Genomic DNA, 23,780 nt, shown 5'->3' with positions numbered 1-23,780 from the left:
CATTGCTAGTTAGTTGATTGATTTAGGCACCTTATCCATCTAGAAACTTGTAGAAGCAGTTGAAATTTTTTTCCTGAAGATGAAATTCATTTGTTTGAATATGTTGATTGGATTTTGGAAAGGCATGTTCATGCAATGAAGTGGGTGGTCTAATACCTTACTGAATGTCCTCAATGAAGCAAAGGACTTTCTAATAGCGACATGGATCAGAGAAATGCATGACGATTTATGAATTATTGTTTTTTTCCCTATAGTTGTTGGTTGTTTTTTCAGTTAGTTTTATCTGGTAATGGCCAAAGTTATGGTCCTTAACTTGTGTTTGTTTCAGATTAGATGGTTAGATAGTGGTTCCTTATTTTAAGGAAGTGGGTAGTTTATCTCCAAAACTGTATATTGAGTCTACTTTGCTGGAAATACATACAAGTTTTTCCATACCTAAATCCTAACATGGTATCAGAGCCATAGACATTTTATTTCTTGAAAGCTGATATTTTGTTCCGTCGTGACCTTGAGCCCATCAACCTTGTCCCACTGCAAGATCGCACTCCACCTTATTTTGTGACTCAAGAGATCAAGTGCAATTCATCTAGAAGCTATGTCTACTGCAATAGAAGCGAGTGGTTCATCTGAAGCACCAGTTATAGAACTGTTAATGGGGAGAACTAAAGCACTACTCCAACTGAAGAATTGCATAACATCTAGACAGCCTATAGGCTAAATGATAAGAACTATCTGAAGTGGTCTCAGCTGGTGCATACGTTTCTAAAAGGAAGAGGCAAGTTGAGCCATTTACTTGGTACTGGACCCAAAAAAGGGACCCTACGTTTGAAGCTTGGGATGAAGAAGATTCTATGGTAATGTCTTGGTTATGGAATTCAATGCTTCCAGAGATAAGTGGTACTATTATGTTCTGAAGTACAACTCAAGAAATTTGGGATACAGTCAAATAAACTTATTTTAAAGTTCGAGATGTAGCCTAGATTTATGAGATTAAAACAAAAATCTTTGCAGCAAGCAAGGAAACCCATCAATCACTGAATGCTCTAATCTCCTGCAAACTTTGTGGCAAGAAATGGATCACTACCAGTGTATCAAGAATACTAAGATAACCTGTAGTGAGGATGTAGCTCTTCTGAAAATGTTTGTTGAAAAAGACAGGATTTATGAATTTTTTGCTAGTCTAAACATTGAGTTAGATGCGATAAGGGTACATATGCTTGGGAAAGAGGATTTGCCATCCTTAAATGAGACTCTAGCTATTGTTTGTGCTGAGGAAGGGAGAGGAGTCATGCTTGAGACTCTTACGTGGAAAATTCAGCATTGATGACAAGAAGAATGCCCATACCACATTTCTGTTTTGAACATCCAGGGGGTGAGGTTAAAAGAACACTAGATAGGTCTCGATCAAACAAGGATTTATTGTGATGTACATATTGTAAGAAGCCTAGACATACTATAGACACATGCTGGAAGCTACATGGAAAATCACAAGCTGAGAATAAAGGGACATCGGGCAAGTAGAAGAGGCAGGAGCAGGCCTATGTGACGAACACTCAACAGTTTGGAGAAATGGATTCTTCAGAATTACTGACAGCTGAGTTCAACAAAGAAGAAATTACCAAATTGAGACAACTAATTGGATCCCTAGAGAAACCGATTGGATCAGATATTTGCCCCCTAACTTTTTTAGGTATTTATTCCTTTTCTCATGCACTAAATGCCTCAAATACTACTCTCTCAAGTGCCTGGATCATTAATTTAGGGGCCATAGATCATATGACCTATTCCTCTCAGAAATTTATTTTGTATATTCCCTGTCCTAGCAACAGAAAGATTACTATAGCTAATGGTACGACAACTACGGTAGCAGGTCAAGGAGATGTTTGCATCAATGAATCTCTTACTTTAAAAAATGCCCTGCATGTACCTAAGTTGTTTACTAACCTTATTTCAATTCAAAAACTTACCACAGATTCTAATTGTAGGGTGATTTTTTCATCCCTCTTATTGTGAAATTTAGGAACAGGGCATGAGGAGGATGATTGGATATGCTAAAGAGAAAGAAGGTCTCTATTATCTTGAGGAACAAAGTGGACATGAGAATAGAATAACTAAGTTCTTTCCAATGTCTATATGACTGAATCCTCATGGTCACATGGAGAAAGGATTTGGATGCAACACCTACGTTTTGGTCATCCGTCTTTTAATGTTCTTAAGATAATGTATTCTTTATTGCTCAAAGGATTAGGTGGAGAAGACTTTTAGTGTGACATATGGGAACTTGCAAAACATAAGAGGACATCCTTTCCAATTAATATGAAAAGGAGCTCTCTTCCATTTGCTCTTATACATAGTGACATCTGGGGTCCATCTCCTATTCCTAACATAATTGGGGCTCGGTGGTTTGTGTCATCTCATGCCACCTGGATTTATCTTTTAAAGAACAAATTTGAAGTGAGTTCTATATTTCTTGTTTTCTATGATATGGTAAGAACTCAATTCAATGTTGAGATCAAACGAATTCGATTTGATAATGCTAAGGACTATTTCAATCAGTTTCTTATTTCCTATTTCCAAGCAAGAGGCATAATCCATGAGTCCTCTTGTGTGAATACGCCACAACAAAATGGGGTGGCCAAAAGAAAGAATGGACACCTTCTAACTATCACTAGGGCTCTTTTATTTCAAAGGAATGTTGCAAAACAGTAATGGGGGGAAGCTATCTTAACTGCTACTCATCTTAACTACCATAAAGAAATCTAAATTCCCAAAGTCCTCCCCAACTGTTGTATCAATTATTTCCTCAGGTTTCACTCTCTAATGGTCTTATCCCTAGAATATTTGGGTGTGTAGCATTTGTTCATTTACACTCTCAACAAAGAGGAAAACTTGATCCTAGAGGTCTTAGATGCATTTTTGTGGGATATTCACCTACTCAAAAGGGACATAAGTGTTTCATCCACCAACCAAAACATTCTTTGTATCAGTGGATGTTACATTTGCTGAATAAAATCATTATTTTGCTCAGCATTCCCTTCAGGAGGGAGACCTCAATAACTGAGGAAAAGGATAGAGACCTATTTCTTCTTGAGTTTCCATCCTCATTAGCTCTCTCTGTTTAACACATATAACCTAATGTTGCATCCTTACAACTTGCATCTAATACTCAGTCCAAGACTCAAAAATAGATACAAGAAGTTCCAATTCAGGAGCCTGAACATCATCCACTTCAAGTATACTCAAGAAGAAATAGACCAATTGCTCATTTAGCACTTGTTCAAGTATTTGAATCAGCACCTGGTCCTGGCATTGATCATAATAAGGTAACCACTTATACTTCCATCTCTCCTAATGAAATTGAACTTGTTGCTAACCTATCTAACTGAAGTGATAGTGACCTACCTATTGCTACTTGAAAAGGAACTAGAACTTGCACAAAACACCCCCTGCACCTATTTATGTCCTATAAAAATTTGTCTCTTAGTCATAAAGCTTTTCTCACCAACATAAGCTCAATTCCCATACCAAAAACATTTTCTGATGCATTAAGCAATGAGAATTGGAGGGATGCTATGAGGGTAGAGATGCAGGCACTTGAAAAGAATAGGACATGGGATCTAGTAAGGTTGCCTAAAGGGAAGGTACTAGTGGGGCCTCGGTGGATATTCACAGTTAAATAAAACTCAGATGGGTCATTAAAAAGATATGAAGTAAGATTGGTTGCTAAGGGCTATACCCAAACCTATGATGTAGATTACCTTGAAACCTTTGCTCCAGTTGCAAAAATGAGTACCATAAGGATATTGCTATCTTTAGCAACAAACTTTAGTTGGAAATTATAACAGTTTGATGTGAAAAATGCCTTTCTACATGGAGATCTAGAGGAAGAAATCTATATGGAAGTACCATCAGGATTGAGTTCAAAAGAAGGAAAAGGCTGAATGTGGATAAAGAACTCTCGGGTTAAGTGTGCTTGAGCTAGGGTAGTTCAAGGATGGCTGACCCCTGGGAAGTTCACGTAGGCCAATCAGGGTAAGTTGATTCGGTCCTTCCTATCACTTGATGCGGGATGTTACACACTTGACACTATTTCATTTTTTTTTTTTAAATAGGGATAACGATATTGCCACACATTAACTAACCAAGCATGCTCTATGCGTGGTTTGGAAAATTTACCAAAGTCATGCTGAATTTGGGATACAAACAAAGCCAAGGAGACCATACCCTATTCATAAGACATTTTGTTTCTGGAAAAGTAACTACCTTGTTGGTCTATGTTGATGATATTATAATGGCAGAGATGACTTGGAAGGAATGGAAAGTCTAAAGAAGCATTTGATAAAGGAATTTGAAATTAAAGAGTTAGGCAAGCTGAAGTATTTCTCGGGTATCGAAGTGGTTCACTCTTAGTAAGGGATTTTCATATCCCAACAGAAGTATATTCTTGATTTATTAACCGAGACAAGTATGCTAGTATGTAGGCCAACTGGAACTCCTATTGAGCCTAACCATAGACTAAGTAGTAGTCCAGAAGATGCAACAACAGATAAGGGCCTCTACCAAAGATTAGTTGGGAGGCTCATTTATTTGTCACATACTAGGCTTGACATGGCATGTGCAGTGGGGGTTGTTAGCCAATTCATGCACAATCCTAAGGAAGTACACCTAAAAGTAGTGCATAGAATTTTGCATTACCTAAAGGGCACACCAGGTAAGGGAATTTTGTTCAAAAGAGGGCAGGAACTAACTCTTGAACCCTATATGGATGCTGACTATGCAAGATCAATAGCTGACAGGAGGTCAACATTTGGATATTGCACATTCCTAGGGAAAAATATTGTGACCTGGAGGAGTAAGAAGCAGAATGTTGTGTCAAGATCAAGTGCCAAGGCTGAATTCAGGTCATTGGCCCTTGGGATTTGTGAGTTGCTATGGATAAAAATAATCCTAGAAGATTTGAAAGTCAAGTGGAAGGCCACTATGAAGCTATATTGTCATAATAAGTCAACTATTAATATTGCACACATCCGATGCAACATGATTGCACTAAACATGTGGAAGTTGACAGGCATTTTATAAAAGAAAAGTTTGAAAGTGGTCTGATTTATACACCATTTATGCCTATAGGAAGTCAGCTTGCAGACTTGCTCACTAAGGGTCTTCCTAGAACAGCTTTTCAAAGGATAACAAGCAATATGAGAATGGAAGATATACATTCACCAGCTTGAGGGGGAGTGTTGGAAAATAAGGAGTAATTTTTCAGTTTATTAGATTTATGAATTATTGTTTTTTTTCCTATAGTAGGTTGTTTTTCCAGTTAGTTTTATCCGGTAGTGGGCAGATTTATGATCCTCAACTTGTGTTTGTTTCAGATTAGATGGTTAGATAGCGGTTCCTTATTTCAAGGAAGTGGGTAGTTCATCTCCAAAACTGTATATATATTGAGTCTACTTTGCTGGAAATACATACAAGTTTTTCCTTGCCTAAATCCTAACACATATTATGGATTTCATAGGTTTGATCTTGCCACATGTCTGCTTTAATTTTTCCTATCAAAATAGAAGATTTTTTCTGAGTTTGCAAGGATTTCATATTGAATAATTACACATGAGATTGAAAACATGGCTTGACAAATGAGCATAACCTCTTTATCTATTTTGTGCAGTTATTGTTTGTTGTGGCCGAAAACAATGAAATTTTAAGGTGGCCTCTTATTTACATTACTAGGTCAGTTTTATTGTTAGCGAGTTCAGCTTACTTTGTGGAGAATAAGTGGATGAGAGAATACAAGATTAAAAACATTGGCCTTTTCCATATGATAGTTTCTCTGAGTTGCAGGGGGAGGATATTAAGTTATGAATTCTTTTTATTTGGTTGAATGTAATAAGGAGGGTCAATTTCACGAGAGGGTGGAATTATGTGTTCTGGCAATTGTATTAGATGCCATGTAGCAAAAATATCCTGTGATCTCCAAAATGAAATCTAGAGGAATTATTACTTCTTTCTCAATATTAATCTGTTTGCACTTTATCTTGTGTTTGAGTACCATGTTATATCTAACAGGTTTTGGTCTCCTTTTAAAGTTGCTGTTCTTGGACTTGGGGACTTGAGGAATGCAGTCCTTGGGAAGCTTGCTTTTTCTTTTTTTTTTTTTAGCTAAAGATGATCGTGGAAGCTTTCCTTTCTTTTTGATATATGTTTGTTTACATATATTGTGTATATCTTCAGAAATGTTTGAAATTGTGATGTGAGGCATTGATGTGATACGTAGGGACAAGCTGAGACTCTAATTTTCAGAAAATTTAAGATAGGAATACATGAAAACAGCAACAACTTATTTTTTTAGGTTACAGATGCATTTCTATTTTATTATATCGAAGAAGCAATAATCATTTTCACTTTCTATGTATTAAAGAACAACTATGTTCAAATTGTTCTCACTATTGCCGACCAAGTTAGGAGCCTTATAACTAGTGCTATATTTTGAATCTGTTTAAGCATGTGGCACCTGTGCCATCTAACCTCCCAAGGCAATTTTGGTTTTAGAAAGATTAAAAATTATACATTAAACTTGGTGTGTCTAAGCGTCTAAGGCAGAGTTGGAACACTCAGGACTGTTCTGTTTCTTATATATGTATGTTAAGCAGGCTTTAAGAAGATTGAATGCAGAGGCGTTCTCTGGATAGTGATTGATCAACATAATATCATATAGGTGCTGTTTTTGTGGTTTTTTTATGTAGCCTGATATCTCACCCTTTTGTGGGTGAGGATTGATTCACTCCTGCTAGGTTGGGGACCTGCCCATGATAGGATGGAGATGGCATATTAGCCAACATTAGTAGCAGTCGGGATGGATGGGTTAGTAGAGTTCTACCCATCTCAGGTGTGGGACGGGAATGGGATTGGCCAACCTGCCTAGACCCCATTGGTTAGATGTTCCTTAAACTGTTCGGTGTATGGTATGTAGATAGTTGGTGTCTTGGTGATCACATTAAGCTGTTTCCAGTTCGATAAATGTGTTCATAGGTCTTGATTTGGAGGGGGTTACACGAAGCATGCTCAGACATTGATCTTTCCGATTAATGTGCTGCTATTCAATGGAGGGGCTTATGCTTGAATCCCATATCCAGTGGGAAAGAGAGGCATGATGGTCTGAACCTCTACAGAATCAAAAGACAGGGTATGCCTTTGATGTAGGAGAGGAGAGAAGAGAAGAGATAAAAAGAGGAGTGAAAGAGGAAGGAAAAACAGAGAGAAAATTGAGAGAGAGAGAGACTGTATCAAATTAGCTGCCTCATAATCCAAAATAAAGACACATATATGTCCAACATAAAATAAAAACTACCCGTGAATACAAGAAATTAAAGAAACAATTTCCCATCATCACGAATATAAACACATCTAAAATCTACTTCTATGCCTATGATAAACCCGTCCAAATCTCCCTTGAGAGAGAGAGAAGAGAGCAGTTGAGAAGAGAAAATCTGAGAAACTGTATCAAAATAACTGCCTCATAATCGAAAATAAAGACACACACACGTACACATATATGTGGCCAACATAAAATAAAAACTATCTATGAATACAAGAAATTAAAGAAACAATTTCCCAACATCACAAATATGAACACATCTAAAATCTACTATGCCTACGATAAACCCTTCCAAATCTCCCTCGACAGTCCCGCATTGGCCTTATATAGCTTGTGGGCTGGGCCTCTATAAAACCATGCCACCTTTTCATTTAGGGAAGAATGCGGAAAAATGCCTGAATCAGGAAATAAGACCAAAGCTGATGCTCATTACTGACTATGCCCATACTGAGGCAACAAACTGTCCCATTTTTGCCCTTCGATATGTGATTTAAGGCTTAAATGAAACATGTAATTATCGTGTTGACCATCTAGCATCTGTCTAGGTAGGTTTAATTGGGTTAATATCCAGGTAGTCATACCAGATTAAATGCTACGCATTAAGAGTATCTTTCAATCCCCTTTTTCTTTATCCTGGTGTAAAAACATCAAAGTCTATGTTGATTCCTTACAGTGGCACCATTCTTGCTACCCCCTTCCGCATCGATGTGTTTAGATATCTCTAAACCATTGAGTGGAGTAGCATTATTTGAGTCATTATTCTTTTCTGTGTATTCGGTTAATTCAGCTTCATGAAAGCTGCTATACTGTAGTAGCCAGATGGAGATAAATGACCTGTTTAGATTTGTGGAATCCAATAAACTGGAAAAAGATAACATTCTCATGCTCAAACTTGTTGAATATCTAGAGACAATTTCATGATGAATTGTGTATGCTTGATTTTTCCTGTGCCTCTTTTTTATCTCAAAAACGCTATTTGAAACTTTTTGCAGGTCCGATTCACATGAGAATGAACAATCATATCGCTATTACAACATAAATGATTTGGGCTTTGTTATTGAAGCACTAAAGTCATTAAATACCCTTTACAACCCAATAATAGGTGCAATTTTGAAGCAGTGGAATATATCTGTATATTTGAATGGAGCAAAAAGTTACAAGGACTCCCCTAATCCTACTCCATGCCCAGAACTTATGAAAGGACAAATTGGTACGGTTACCATGCTGCCACTGCATTTAGCACCTTCTGGAACCTGTCCTGGGGAGGAAATCATCAATGAGAGGAAACCTGAAGAGAATTCTACAGCTGCTCAATATTCTGGCAGTACAGACTTTGAGGTTTCTGCATTGGTAAATAATGCTCAGGTGACTTCGAACAATTTTGTGAAGATGGAAAACCTGTTGACGAGTTCTGAAGGATCGGCTGAAACCTCACTAGCTACAGCCGTTCAGAACCTTCAAAAAACTGGACCAGATGGTTTCAATAGATCCCCTGGAACTCTAAATGGATCTGAGATTCAGGGGAAAATTCTTTCTGTTGGGGACAGTCCTTTGACTTCTACCAATTTTGATGGTGAACAAGGGAAGAATATCCAATCAGCAGTCTGTGGCCATATATTATCCATATCTGATACACGAAAAGGTGAAACACCAAGAAGGCAGGTAGAAACCAGTTATATGAACTATTATAGTCTTGCCCAAACAGCATCATCAGTTGCAGAAGAGTTATCACATAAATCATCAGAGAAGATCAATGAGAGCTCTACAAAATCAGTTGAGGATATAATTTTGGCTCAGCTGAAGGCCATATCAAAAAAATCGACCAAGTTTTCATGGCCAAACATTCAGAAGCTAAATGCTGATGCTAGGAAAGAAAAATGCGGGTGGTGCTTCTCTTGTAAAGCATCGGATGATGAAAGGGATTGCTTTTTCAACCTAAGTGATTCTGCTCCAACAGATCTTATGAATGAGGTGGTTGGTCTTTGTTCACAATGGAACAAGAAAGACCATCTTGTTGATGTCATGGGCTATATTCTTTCAATTGAAGATCGGTTGCGTGGTTTATTGTCAGGTCCGTGGTTAAATCCACATTATTCCAAGCTTTGGCGCAAGAATGTTGCCAATGCCTCTGATGTTACTTCGTTGAAGCATTTTCTGCTCATGGTAAGATTGTGCTCTTTGTTTTTAAATTAACCTGTCAACTGTAGTTTTTGTAGAGTTGTGTGTGAATCTGCTATATATGTTCAAAGGGCATTCCTAAGATCTATATTCAACCCTTATTTCAACTATACATTACATTTTTTTAGCACAGTTTATTTTAAATTAGTCCTGAGTTTTTAGTTTCCCTTCATGATTTGGGGTAATACTAAAGGATTACATAGATAAACTAGTTTTTATTGGGTGATATGATTTCCTAATAAATTACAGTTAGTTGTCCTTGTTATTTTTCTCCTATCTCGGTTATTTTCCTCCTAGCAGAGTCTTTCATAACCTGTTCCAATTTCAAATCATTTCTTATTGTTATGGTTTTGCATCGAGTATAGCCTAGAAGAAGTCAGTGTAGTCAAGTTTTTTTTTTTTTTCAAGCGGCAGTGTTAATTAGGATTGAGTCTAACACTAACGGTCATATAAAGGTATTTTAGACCTTGTGTAAGTCTTAGTTATTCCTTGTATTATCCGCCCTATTTTTCTATAAATAAGAGGCATAGGGGCAGTTGCTGGTTATCATTCATTTCATATGTATGAGTGCTGTGAAAACTGAGAGGAAAGTCTAGAGAGATAGAACTTTGTAATCTCGTTTGTATTTACTTGTGAGAGAAGGTTGTCTTGTACTGATTTCTTCAAGATTCTAGTGGATTGGCTCTCTGGACAAGAGGCTGGACGTAGGATCATCAGTTGATGATCTGGACCAGGATGCATCTTGGTGTTCTTGTGTGGTTTGCATGTTTCTTCTCTGATTTCATTTCTGTTCTTGTTATATTTTCTGTTTTGAGTGAATCAGTGTGTGTGTGTGTGTGGCTGTTAATTGGCAAAGATTGAGTGATTCCAGTGCTCCCAATTCCACACTTATTTTCACCCAATGTATAGATATACAAATTTTCATCTAGACCTTATTATTTGAGTCCAATTGGTCTTGGTTTGGAATTATTGAAGTTTTTCTCTGTTGTAGGCTTGGTCAAAACTTAGTTGGAATAACTTGGTCTTCATCCTGTGATCTATGCTGAGAGTTCTAAATTGTAATAAAATTTCCACATGGTACAAGTATTTGTTTGATGAGCAGCAGATAATGGAAGCTTGTAGGCTGTCTGAAATGGTGGAAAGGGTAGACTGGGGTTGTAAGTGTTTTGACTTTGAAGGTTGGTCAAAATTCTGACTCACAATACCAAGGTTTCTTGCAACTACTCTTTTGCAATGTTTAATGGGGAAAAACCTTACATATTGAGTAGGTAGGCAGATGAGAGCGCTCTTCCTGGTTGAGAAAAGGATCTGATTCTAGAAAAATATTTTACTTGCAAAATATTGAATGAAAACTACATTAGGAAGCACCTACTGAAACTCCTGGTTTTCTGTGCTTTTGTTCCTCAGTTGATCTTTCTAATGAATGGTTTAAATGCTACTCAGCAAAAAAAAAAAAAAAAAAAAAGAAAAAAGAAAAAAGAAAAAAAGAATGGTTTAAATGCTACTGGAGATTTTACTGGGTGTTGTCTTGAAAGAATGGGTAGTCTGTACATGCAGCTGAATATACATCTAATAGAGTATTGGATTAACTTATGTTAATACTAGGACCACTTTGACTCGCATAGAAGCTAATAACATAAGCAAATTCAACTACTAACAGAAGAAAGGCCATGAATGCTAATGCTTAAAGTGTCAAGGACAATAAGATTTGTGGTGCATTTAACTTTGTTGTTTCTGGTATAATGTAATACTTAAGCTGTGCTAAAAAGGCAATCTTAATAATCTTAAATGAAATGTGCAAGGATCACATTCTTTTGTCTTCTTTAAATGCTCTCTCTTTGACATTTTAAGCATTACATCAACTTAACTGTAATAATGTCTAATATATGTGTATCTAACTTCTCTGTTGTTACTTCCAATATACTTGTGCTAATTGACAATATTGACTCCCTGCAGTTAGAGTCAAACTTGCGGCCCCTTGCACTTTCAGCAGATTGGGTAAAACATGTTGATTCTGTTCCTATATTGGGCTCTGCTTGTCATATTGTGTCCAGTTCACTACGTGTATCTTCAAGACATGGGATGGGCAGAAAACGTGCTCGTTATTCAGATTTAGAGGCCAACAATTCATCAAATGCGGCAAGAGGTTTGGGCTTGCTTTGGTGGAGGGGTGGTAGACTCTCACGCAAGTTGTTCAATTGGAAGGGTTTGCCTCGCTCCCTGGCTTTGAAGGCTGCCCGACAAGGTCTGGAACCTTTGTTTTCTAGCCTCCTGCTTTTCCCTAACTGAATATTATCTGAATTTGTTGGAATCCTTGAATAATGCAGATGGATGTACAAAGATACCAGGAATATTGTATCATGATAGTTTAGAATTTGTGAAAGGAAGCCAATATGTTAGCTGGCAAACTGTTGTTGAGAAATAAAAAAAGTGTGGGGCTGCTTGCTCCAGGTGTGTGTGTGTGTGTGTGTGTGTCTGATTTTACACTTTGCATGTTCAAGTGTGGCATTGCCCCTCCCTGGCCTACCTACCTTTGTCAGCTACCCTGATTAGTTTGTAGAAGGAGCCTGCTGAGGTCAGCCAAGGTCAAAACTGAATAGCAGAAAGCACAATTCCACACCTAAGTTTGCAAAAGGAAAAATCAGGAGCGCACATCCAGATAGCAAACTGTTCCACACATTTTGAATGCTCAACAGCAGTTCGCCAGGCAACATATTGGCTTCTTCTAGCAAATTTTGAACTACCAGATAATATTCCTGGCATCTTTGAACATTCAACTGCATTATTCAAGGCTTGCAACAAATTCAGATATTCTTGTTATACCTGAAGTCTTTCTGTTTTTCCTGAACTGGGTACTGCCTGAATTTGTTGGAACCGTTGAATAATGCAGGTGGGTGTACAAAGATACCAGGAATATTTATCCTTGTAGTTCAGATTTTGATAGAAAAAGCCAACATGTTGCCTATCGAGCTGCTGTTGAGCTTTCAAAAAGTGTGGAACATCTTGCTTGCCAGGTTTGTGCTTCTGATTTTTTCTTTGTATGTTTAGGTGTGGTGTTGCCCTCCCTGGACTACATCCCATGTGGGTAGCCCAGTTTAGTTTGCAGGAGCATGCTGTGGTTGGCCTGGGTCAAAACTGATGACCAGGGAGGGAAATGCTGCAACAATACATGCAATGTGAAAAATCAGGAGCATACACCTGGAGAGGAAGCTAGACATACTTTTTTTATTCTCAACAGCAGCTTGTGTGACAGCATGTTGGCTTCTTTTAGAAAATTTTGAACTGTCAAGATATAATATTTTTGGTAACTATGTTTTGTAGTCTTCTGTTTTTCCCGAACTGTATATTATCTGAATTCATTTCAAGCTTTGAATAACACAGGTGGATGTACAAAGGTTCCAGGAATATTATATCTGGATAGTTCAGAATTTTCTCGAAGAAGCCAACATGTTGCATGGCGAGCTGCTGTCGAGCATTCAAAAAGTGTGGAACAGCTTGCTCTCCAGGTGTGTGCTCCTAATTTTTCACTTTGCATCTTTACGTGTGGTACTTCCCTCCCTAGCCTACCTATCCCCGTGGGTAATTTGATTATTGAGGTCAGTCTTGGTCAAAACAGAAGAGCAGTCAGAATTTGCCAGGACTTAGCTCCCGCTTGCCTTCTGTTTCTCAATATGGGATTAGATAGCCCACTTGTATCCGGGATAGCTTTATTTACATCATCCTCTAGTGAATAATTGTGCATCACAAATTTGAACTTGTTGGCCACAAGGTTTCATATCTGCAGAAGATATTTGGTACATTAACCTGAGCTCCTTGCAAAATTAAAGAATTAACTGTTCATTGGCCTTTTGAAGTTTTCAGTATGTTTGATTAGTATAATCTTTTCAGGTTAGAGAGCTTGATGCAAATATTAGATGGGATGACATTGAAAATACCAATGTTCTATTGAAGATGGACCAATTTAGAAAATCTGTAAGGCCCTTCAAGAAAGTTATAATCCGTCGGAAATGCACTGAAGGAGCAGTGGTCAAATATCTTCTTGATTTTGGCAAGAGAAGAATTATCCCTGATGTTGTTGTGACTCATGGATATACGGTTGAAGAATCTTCTAGTGGAAGAAAAAAATATTGGCTGGAAGAATCTCTTGTTCCCTTGCATCTCTTGAAAGCTTTTGAAGAGAAGAGAATAGCCCGCAAATCTAACAAGATGAGCTCTGGGAAACTTAATGCGAGTGGTAGGATAACAAGGAAAATCTCGAGGAACAGAGGATTTGAGTACCTTTTTGCTAAAGCAGAAAAATCCGAGTATTATCAGTGTGGGCACTGTAAGAAAGATGTTTTGATCAGGTATCAAATTCCTATTTTATCCCATAGAATTATATTCATATCTGTACATACTCTTGCTGACTCCATCTGGTGGGATTAAGGCTTGTGATTGTTGTGTTGTTGTATCTTTACATACTTCTCAGAATTCTGGTCTTCGCAGGACTCAACTCCAAAGTTGACAGTTTTTTATTACTGGTTTATGGATGCTTGATTAATCTTAACTTTGAAAGAGTTATAGATAATTTAGTGGCATGCGGAATATGAAGGTGAAATTTTTGAAAAGTTATGTCAATACAAAAATCTCAGAAACAAGAAGTGTGTCGAAAAATTCTTATCCTGTGTATTTGGAAATTTTATTTTATGATCGTCTACTTATACTTAGAAGCTCACAGCCAAATTTTCCTCTCCATTACCTGGTGGGGACCTGCAATGCTAACATAAATTTATCTGAACCCAGTCTGAATTCTTTGTTATAATGCATGTGAAACCTTGAGTCTGCTCAATATTGTTGACCCATCTGCTCAAACCACATTGGTTCCTTGGATCCTTAACAGGCTTGGCTTGGTCCCCTAGGGAAACTACCTATCTGGGCTTATGGGTGATTTTTCCTTTATAACTCTGGGTGTTGAGTCTATACATATGTTTTTCTTTATTCAGAATTATGAATTTACCCCAGCAATTTCTGAACTACTTAACCTGTCCCCTGTCAGCCCAGCATGGAAGCCATGTATGCAGCAAGGTTGCATATTGGTCCTATATCATTAATTGAGCACAAAAACTTGTTCATTTTCAAAACTAAGTAATAATATGAGTCATAGTTGTGAAATAGTTGTTGGATCCAAGATTACATTAGTCTCTTTCAGTTCAGAAAAATGATTCTTAAAATCTAGTGCAACAGTAACATATAATTTTCCTAATAATGTGGTGATACTGGGCCTGTTTGTTGCAGTTTAAAAGTTGCAACTTTTAGCTTCTAGCTTCAAAAAAGTGGGTATGTAGTGTTTGTTTTACCTTTTAGAATTTTAGCTTATAGTTTCTACTAGCTTTTAGAAGGGGTAGAAGCTGGCTTTTTCAAAGCTGGGGTACCCCAACTTCTACAACTTTTGATTAAACAGTTACATTTTTTTGACAATTTTGCCCCTGTTTTTAACAAAGAATTACTCTTCTGTCACGCAATCAAGGGTCTCTCTTCTCCACCGCCATCTCCATTTTCAAATCTCTTCTTCTCTCTCGCCATCTCCCTTTCTCTCTATACACTAATTAATTTTTTATAACACTTGAAACTTATACATATACACTAATTAATTTTTAAATTATCATTCTATAACTATTAAGGGTATTATGGACAATTATACAAAAATAAGTTATTTTACAGCTTATGATATCAAATACCACAACTGTTTAACTACAATTTTTGAGAAGTTGTAACAAACAATTTCACAACTTATTCTAAGTTTTAGAAGCTATAATCTAAGAAGTTAGAAGCTATAATTTCTTTAATTAAGTTGCAACAAACGGGGCCACTATCTAGTTCACACTGCCCCAGACATATATTTCGTTTCTTTTTATTAGTCCTGTACTAGTTCCATGTGAGAGGACTTTTGTGCGTGTTTGGCTAAGCTGATTTTTTGGTCAAAGGGAGTTATAGGCTTCTTATTAGCTTATCTTTCATTTTTCCTGTTTGGGTAACTTGGAGAGTTTATAAGCCAACCGGCTTAGAAGCTCTTTCAACATCTTTTCTCAAAAACTACAACCCTCTAGCTTTTTTTGGAGAGCTTATAAGCTGTCTCAAAAATGCTCTTGTTAACCAAGTATAAGACCAAAATGCACTCATTAAAATCTGAAATTTCCAAATAAGCTTTTACAGCTTATAAGCTTCTATGATTTAAGCTTAAGCCTAACACCTTCTTAGTCCAACCACATTCATTGATCAGATTTGTATTAAAGTTAATTAGCTTTTATTTTACACAAGAAGAAGAAAAACGTAAAAGGAAAGGTAAAAGAAGCACACATAATAGATTTAGAAATGTTTCAGATATAAACTATATTAACTTTTACAGCATCATTTGAAGTGCTTTATTTATGATTATTATTATTTTTCCTAGGTAAAGGTAGCGCTGGTAAGGGGGGGGGTTGTCGATTGGGCTGGCAACCCCATCTAAACTTCACTATTGCAGTCTCTACCTACTGGTGAGGATGATGACCTTCAATGGGTTTTAGCCATAGTTTAACATCAGCCTACTAAGTATACAATTCATAGTCCCAAGTCACTCCTAGTAGGTGCAGGGGCCAAGATTTGAAGCCCTGATCATAGGTGTTGGTATTAATGGATGTTGGATCACCTGACTAAGCACTTTAGTGGATTATTTTCTCCCCCCCCCCCCCAAGGCCCCCAACCCGCCACTAGCCTCGCCCTCCCTTCTCTTTGAAGTGTATGCAATAATCACAGAACGCCCTTGTAGGTGTAGGGGACAAGATTTGACCCCTTAACTATAGATGTTGGTGCTAATATGCCTTGGGCCACTTGGCCAACCACCTTGGTGGATTATTTAAGGTGCAAATATTTTTAATGTCTTCAATTTTTTTTTTGTTTTTGTTTTTTGACCTGTATTTTGAACTATTAACCATCATTTGATCTAAAAGCTTAAGTTGATTGTGGATTAACTTTTCTTTTATATTATTATTTTTACTCTCAAAATGCCCCCCATGCATGAGCAGGCTTCACAACATAACTAACAGGTCGAAACGTGTGCAACAAATGAAATATTGGGTTTGTGATGAGATTTTAGCTCATGACCTTTGCATGCTCTAGTACCTTGTAAAGTAAAATAATGTGAAAAGTGTATTTTCATAAGTGAGGTGCACGACGACTTATATACATGCATCTTATTCAAATATAAGGAAATAGTATATTCGAAGGACATACGCATAGTACATACAAATCATTTGAGTAGATATAGTTACTTAATATAAAAAGCATAATCAAATATCATGATCCTCTCAACATATGCAATTGTCACAAATCACCCTTAGTAGGTGTATATTCGAACCCCTAGCTATGAATATTGATATTAATAATTCTTGTACCACCTGGACAGCCACCTAGGTGATTTTTTAACATTTTAAATTGATTATTAACGTGCAAACTATAAATTTCTATGCTACACCACGATTTACTTTTTCAAAAAATTGATGTGACCTCCTTGGCACTAGAATCTCCTTTCTTTCTAGTCATTTGATCTCGTGTCTTGTAAAAGAATTGTCTAGGACTATTGAACTTATAAAGCTATAGAAACATTTCCATATGTATGAGTAAGCCATCCTAGTTTATGTTATCACAATATGTGTACTTTATAGAGGAATGAAAAGAGCTAAAAGAATATAGTGGAACAGTTCAAGTTTCATTACACACTCAAGGTATGTGGTACTGAATATAGTATGTGCTAATGTAGTAAAAAAATGTATGCATTATTGAGTTTGCTCCTTTATTAGCTAACATAGATGTTTAATGTTAAACCTCTTGTATTTGATTAAAATTGAATATTTTTTTTTTTGATCAAATCGGTAAATATGTATAAATGATCAAATGTACAAGCAATCACTGGGCATACCCAGGAGACATGGATGTAAAAACCCTATAGGCCCAAAGCTAGGCCTTCAAAATGGACCAAAACATAAGGATACATAGTAAAAATTGAATATTTTTACTTCGTTGTTTAGTACATTACATAGATGGTGCCTAATGGAGGTGCAACTGATGTATATGTTAACTATATTGACTAAAAAATGCAAAAAATCTTAACAATTTCCTATATGGGTATATGTTACACGACTCCAATATATGTTAAAGAGTTTTTTCTTTTGGGTAGTTTCCCATATATATATATATACAGAATCCACATATATGTGTGCGCATGTGTGTTGAATAGTAGAAATCAAATGCATTATATTTTATTTGATAAGAGATTCGTTCTAATATTACTATGTTAATTATTGTTTGAAGTGGAAAAAATGTATTGTCTGATAATTACTTTACCTCTTATCATTGTTTTGACCAACTTCTTGTTTGGAGTTCAAACACTAAATAAGATATTAATCTTGAAGGTGACTTTTTAATTACTTAAAAAGAGTTTCTTTACAATTTTTCCTGTGTGAATAAAATATTGATCAGAAGGGCATTGTTCCATAATTTGGAGTGTTATCATGGGAATTATCAAATCTTTGTAGCTTGATGAGAATCTTAGGAATACTAAATATTTCTGAGATTTCGTAAAGAGGGAAGTAATAGCTTATCTTTTACCCCAAAGGTTTGGTGGAAGCATAATTTGGAGAGCAAAACAGAAGGTGGAACAAGTTCCTTTTTTGTTGGCTTGCTCATCTAATAAATTCAGTGTTTCACAAGTCCCTTTGGCCTTATATAGATTTCGTATGATCGCACAAGTCCCTTCCTGGTTATATAGATTTCTTGTGATTGCATAAGTCTCTTCCTGCTTATATAGATTTCATATGATCTCTTATGCTCTGCAAGATCAATTTATTTATTCTTGTCCTTTTTTATGCTTTTCTATTTTTAGTTTACTGAAGGCCAAGAATATATTTCAAATCATATCCAATTAATTCATTTATTTATTTTTTCGGTAGAATAGGGGTGTTGCAGGTGGGTTGAATTATGAACTTGAGAGCACTATAGAACCAACACCTTCAATTTATGTTCCCAGTTTCCCTCTTTTAGTATTCAAATTTCCAATCTTTCCTGTCCATTACAGTTTCCTTTTTTGAAAACACTAGCTTTGTTTTGTTTTCTGTTTTTGTTTTAATTTTCCCTAAACTATTCTTCTATGGCTGAACACAAATGCATTCAATGGTGGGAGAAAAGAAAAGTTATCTGTGGAGGCAGCTAATGTTCCAGAAGTCGAGCTTACAATTATAGGGGAATGGACTGGCAATGTCTCCTTAAAACATTTGGATTTATGAAACCAAGTTAGAAATAGGAGAATGAGGCTTATATAACTCATTTTGATTGGATATATCTTTATGATGGAATTTCATTGATTAAGGAATAAATGAATGTTGCATTATAAGTACAATCAACTGGGAACAATGTTAATCACATCGGCCAAACAAATAATGCAGATCATTTTTCAAAATTCATTTGAACACCATGTAGAATGAACACTTGTAGAGAGGAGTTTGAGTATGTCGTGCATGGCATACTCGACCTCTTTAGGCTGTCTAGAAATGTGTACACTATTGCCATATGTTCTATTTATCAAAACTAAAAAATTAGCACGTATTCTAAATTGAAATTTAAATATCCAGAACTTGATATAGATTATTATTTCAAGACTTAATTGTTTAGGAATTTTACTTAGCGCAAAAAAGGAACTTTTTTTAGTTTTACTTCATCCCCCATTGGATTTTCTTTTCCTGTTGTATGTAGTTATGGGGCTAAGTAAGTACCTATCTACATTGAGGATTCTAAGGACCTGTTTCAGAAAATCCTGTCTGTTGACATCGAGTATTTATGATAATGATGTAAAGTATGCAATGATGCTTCTAATATCAGAAAATAATATGGTCCGAAAGATTAAGTTTAGCGAGAAAGCAACTCATACTAGCTTGCTCTATGCTCATGGTTTAAATAAGTGTCATCATTCTACTATAAACTCATGAATAGAAATATCCAGTATTTAATGATTAATTTATTGAAAAGTGTTTCTAGTATGATGTAGACATTTTCTAATACATTGAATGCTATAGTCCCTAAGAGTCTGTTGCATTGGTGCGTTTGGTGTTGATCAAATTGATATGATATGTCTGGATGTATGCTATATAGGTTAGGCACACAATAAAACTAGAGTAGATGAAGCTTTCTTTAATTCTTGCAACATGCATCTTTATAAATATATGCATCTTGATAAAAAAAAAAAAAATGCATCTTGATGAGATCTTGTCTCTGGAATTAAAATTTCTCTCGTATCATTTCTATGGTGGTTATCTTTCTTAGTTATGACATTCTTATGTGTATATATACTTCAAATTAGTAGGAGGGTAATGGTTCACTATATTAACAATTTTTGGTTCCAAGTGTTGGATCTTTGTAAGGTCTTGTTCCAAATCTTTTGACCCAAAATGGTTTGCTATAGTAAATATGTAGTTCTATCCACTTGTGCAGGAACCATTACCCAAAATTGTTTACCACAACAAACATCTATTTTTACTTGAGCAATTTTGGGTAAATATGTAGTTCTACCACTTGTGCAGATGATACACGGAAGCTTGATTTACGATTTGTTTTTACCCTTTCAAACTAATATCAAGTTTCTAATTTGTTTTCCTTTCCTTTCATTTGCAGGGAAGCAGTGAGCTGCCAGTACTGTAAAGGTAAATAATTGATTATAAGAAATTTTTTCCAAGTTTTGCTCCTCTGAATCCTCCCCATCCCTTGCGATTATTGCAACTGATTTGTTGGTGACAAATACATTGCTAGGGAGGCTAATTAGTTGGCCAAACCATCTCACCATGCTGTGTGTGCAATAAATGCAAGCTATTTAATTTCATGTTTGTCTTATCTAAAATTAGGTCTGAAGTTTATCTGCTTGTTGGTCATAAGCCAGGATTGATACTGATTTGATGAAGCTGTAGAGTCCAAGGTTGTTTTACATTAACGAATGCATAACAAACTTGACTTTGAAACATAGCAAGGGGAAATTGGCAAGGTCCTCTTCAAAATTTGATTTTCTTTTTAAAAGTTAAAAATGAAATGTCAATTAGGTACTATTCATGTTATGATGCATGATTGGAATACTTGTTATGCATTCAATGGTATGTTACATATGAGGTTTTTTCTATGAACATGAAAACTTTCAAGCTCAACTTCAATGGTCAGTTGCATGAGGCTTTGTACTGCATATTTATTCCTTTCGTCCTTCCGTTTTCTTTTTTTTTTTTATGTTTGGATTTTGTTTCTTGTTGGGTTTATTGTCCTGATCTCTACAATTAAAACTTTTAGGGTTTCAAGTTTTAACAGCACACTAACAGTTTGAGGTTTTAGGTAAGTGTTATCAATTTGTATGATACCATAGTAGGGAAGAGATTTTGTATTTAAAACTGATGACCAACTAAATATTTTACTAGTTCCATGTCTTTGACCAATGACGAAGGAAAGTTTGACGTTTGACCTTTCTTGGGGGTGCTTCTTGTGTTCAGAGTATTAAAATTAATGTAAAAAAATGTACCACTTTCTTTAATAGCTTTAAGTTCTTAAAATGTGATGGTGAATAATACTTAAACAAATTCAATGATTGATATTTCGAAGTCAGTTTTTTTGAATTACTCTATGTTTTCTGGTCTTTTGACATTTCACTTTTTTATTTTTCAAAAAATTGATGACAAGGGAAAGACCATTTGGTACTGTTTGGTATGGCGTTTCTACCAATTACCAAATTGGAAAAATTAGTTAAAGTTAGGAACTTAGGGCTATCTAATTTTTCATCTGAATGGTTTTTGGTGGCTCATATGGTCTATAGGATTAGGCACAGTTTGTCTTAACTCTTTCATATAACTGTTATCATAGCCTGATGTGCAATCAGAAACTGAATATTTGCATCCCACCTGCTAGAAAGAATTGGTTCAATATTTCCTTTGTTTCTACTAAGGTTGTTTAGTTATTTCAGACATTGGCAAACATTATATAGATAACCGTGCACTTGTTCACTGGCAGAAGAAAAGAAAGGCATAAAAAAGTTTCCTGCAGATATTTTTTGAAGTTTTGCTCTACAGTTTTTTCAATCTGCTACACTAAGGTACTTTAAATCATCTGTTGAGTGTTAACAAAATCAACCTAAATATGCTTTAAAACTGGTTTAGCAATAGTTCATTCACAAGATGCTGACTGGTTTTAATTTGCATGGGATCTAGCTTTGTGCTTGCTTGCTTCCTTTCTGAACTCATCTAGATACAGATTGGTGGCTTTAGCAATTGCTTTTGGACCAGTTGATTGGTTGTAGGGAACTAATTTATTATGTTTGTGAGATATAAAAAAATATCAAAATACCTTCTTAAGAGTTTAGTCAAAGTGAGCTCTTTCATTCTGAATTCTTTAATTTAAAATGAATTAAATCTCTCCAAGAAGGATTTGATGCAGTGAAAATCTTGAACAAGCAACCATCTACAACGTAGCCACTGATGAACAGCAGGAGATATAAATCTCATAGATTTCAATTTTCAGCTGTTCTCAACCCATGATCTTCATGAGGTTGAGGTTTTGATTTTAATTTTTAATTTCATGGCTTATTAGTAATAGCTACTTTCCATGCCTCATTTCATAAGTAGTCTAATGTACCTAGTGTCATGTATTTTCACATCTGTTATTCACAATATTATCTTTGAGAATGGTGAACCTCTTTCTTCAGTTTTTAGTAACATTTGTTATCAAGTACTTGACAACTGTAACATGATAGACTTCTTAACTCTCCCTAGGTATTCCGATTTATATTTGGCTACCTTAGATTATTTTTCCTTTTTTTTTTTTCCCCTGTTATTATTCTTTATTTCTTATGCCATTTTAGATCCTCTGCCATACGATTGGATGATAAAAACAGTCTCAAGTTTGTGCTACTTGTTCTGTGTTCACCGCCTTTAAACTGTCCTTCTAATTTAGGATTCCTTCTTCTGTTTTGCCCCTTGAAGATACTTTGAGTCTCTCTCTCTCTCTCTCTCTCTCTCTCCAGCTTCTGCTATAACCAATTAGATGAAAGAATGTTTCTTTCAGTGGCTGAAACTTGTTAAACAGCCTTGCACTTCCAATCAGTGTGGACAATTGAAGTTTACCAATTTTCTTTCATTTTCCTTTTTGTAGTAGATAAACTCTATGTTGATTCTTGAGTTCTCGTGCTCCATTTCATGATTTATGGTTGATAAAATTGTATAGCAAATAGTCTTCCTGTCGCCTACTATCAAATGTTTGGCGGTTTTCTGGACCTTCTAGTTTCATACTTGCTACTCAAACTGACGCACAATGTTTCTGTGTAAGCATACTTGTACATGTTTTGATAAGTTTGTATTTATCCATAGCCCTTCAAGATTTATTTCTAGTTTTTTGTTGTTTATGATTATTAAAGACGATTGGAATATGATTCTCAGGCTTTTTCCATAAGAGACATGTGAGGAAGTCTGCTGGACCCATCATTACTGAATGTACATGGATTTGTCACAAGTGCCACAATGGGAACCCTCTGAAGGTTGAGAAGCAGAAGAGGATAGCACAGTCACAGAAAAGTAAGAAAGCCTCCAGTGCCTGCAGAGTATTGCGCCCCAGGATTAGTAAGAAGGCCAGTAAAGATAAAAAAATACCACAGAAGGCGAAAAATAAAAAAGATACCATAGTGTTACCTCTGCGACGTTCTCCTAGGAAAATCAAATATGTGGGTTTGCAAAACAAAAAGCCTGGAGGCCGCAAGAAAGGAAAAAGGAAACAAATAAAGTCCCGGAAAGTGATATCAAAGAGACCAAAGAAAGGCACTTGGCAGAAGAAAAGAACACCAGTATGTCATGCTTATTGGCTCAATGGTGTCTTCTTGTCAAGAAAGCCAAATGATGAGCGTGTTATGCACTTCCGAAGTAGAAAGTTTGTTGCCCCATCTGAACAGTTGACTGACATTGTTGATCGACCCAAATGCAGTCTCTGTGGGGAGCAGGAATTTGCATCAACATTAAACTATGTTGGTTGTGAAATCTGTGGAGGTATCTAATATCCATCTATCTTTAATTTTTATTTTTTATATGGTGGGTTTTAGATAACCATTTGGCTTTTGAGGCACAGATATTAATCAGCTTGGGATCCTTCTAACTTAGAGAATGCATGCTTTTGCTGTTAATTCCTGTCAAATTTTTACACTCTTTTC

The 23,780-nt window shown here is 36.0% G+C and overlaps 1 protein-coding gene across 8 annotated transcripts in view; it reads left to right on the top strand.

Moving 5' to 3' along the window:
* LOC127804460 (DDT domain-containing protein PTM) overlaps window positions 1-23,780 on the top strand; it is a 76,095-nt gene that overhangs the window by 3,385 nt on the left and 48,930 nt on the right. For 5 of the 8 annotated variants that reach the window (XM_052341325.1, XM_052341335.1, XM_052341360.1 and 2 more), the window contains exons 3-6: window positions 8,365-9,535; window positions 11,507-11,795; window positions 12,917-13,056; window positions 13,439-13,896. In XM_052341325.1, coding sequence (XP_052197285.1) covers window positions 8,365-9,535; window positions 11,507-11,795; window positions 12,917-13,056; window positions 13,439-13,896 — 2,058 coding nt within the window. Of the gene's footprint in view, window positions 1-8,364; window positions 9,536-11,506; window positions 11,796-12,916; window positions 13,057-13,438; window positions 13,897-20,230; window positions 20,260-23,019; window positions 23,620-23,780 lie in introns of all 8 variants that reach the window. The other 3 variants (XM_052341351.1, XM_052341356.1, XM_052341332.1) reach the window with 3 other exon arrangements.

The sequence above is a fragment of the Diospyros lotus genome, chromosome 1 (genome assembly GCF_014633365.1).
Source record: "Diospyros lotus cultivar Yz01 chromosome 1, ASM1463336v1, whole genome shotgun sequence".
NCBI lineage: Eukaryota > Viridiplantae > Streptophyta > Magnoliopsida > Ericales > Ebenaceae > Diospyros > Diospyros lotus.
The sequence above is the reverse complement of the archived record's forward strand: the minus strand, read 5'-3'. Positions and strand labels throughout refer to the sequence as shown.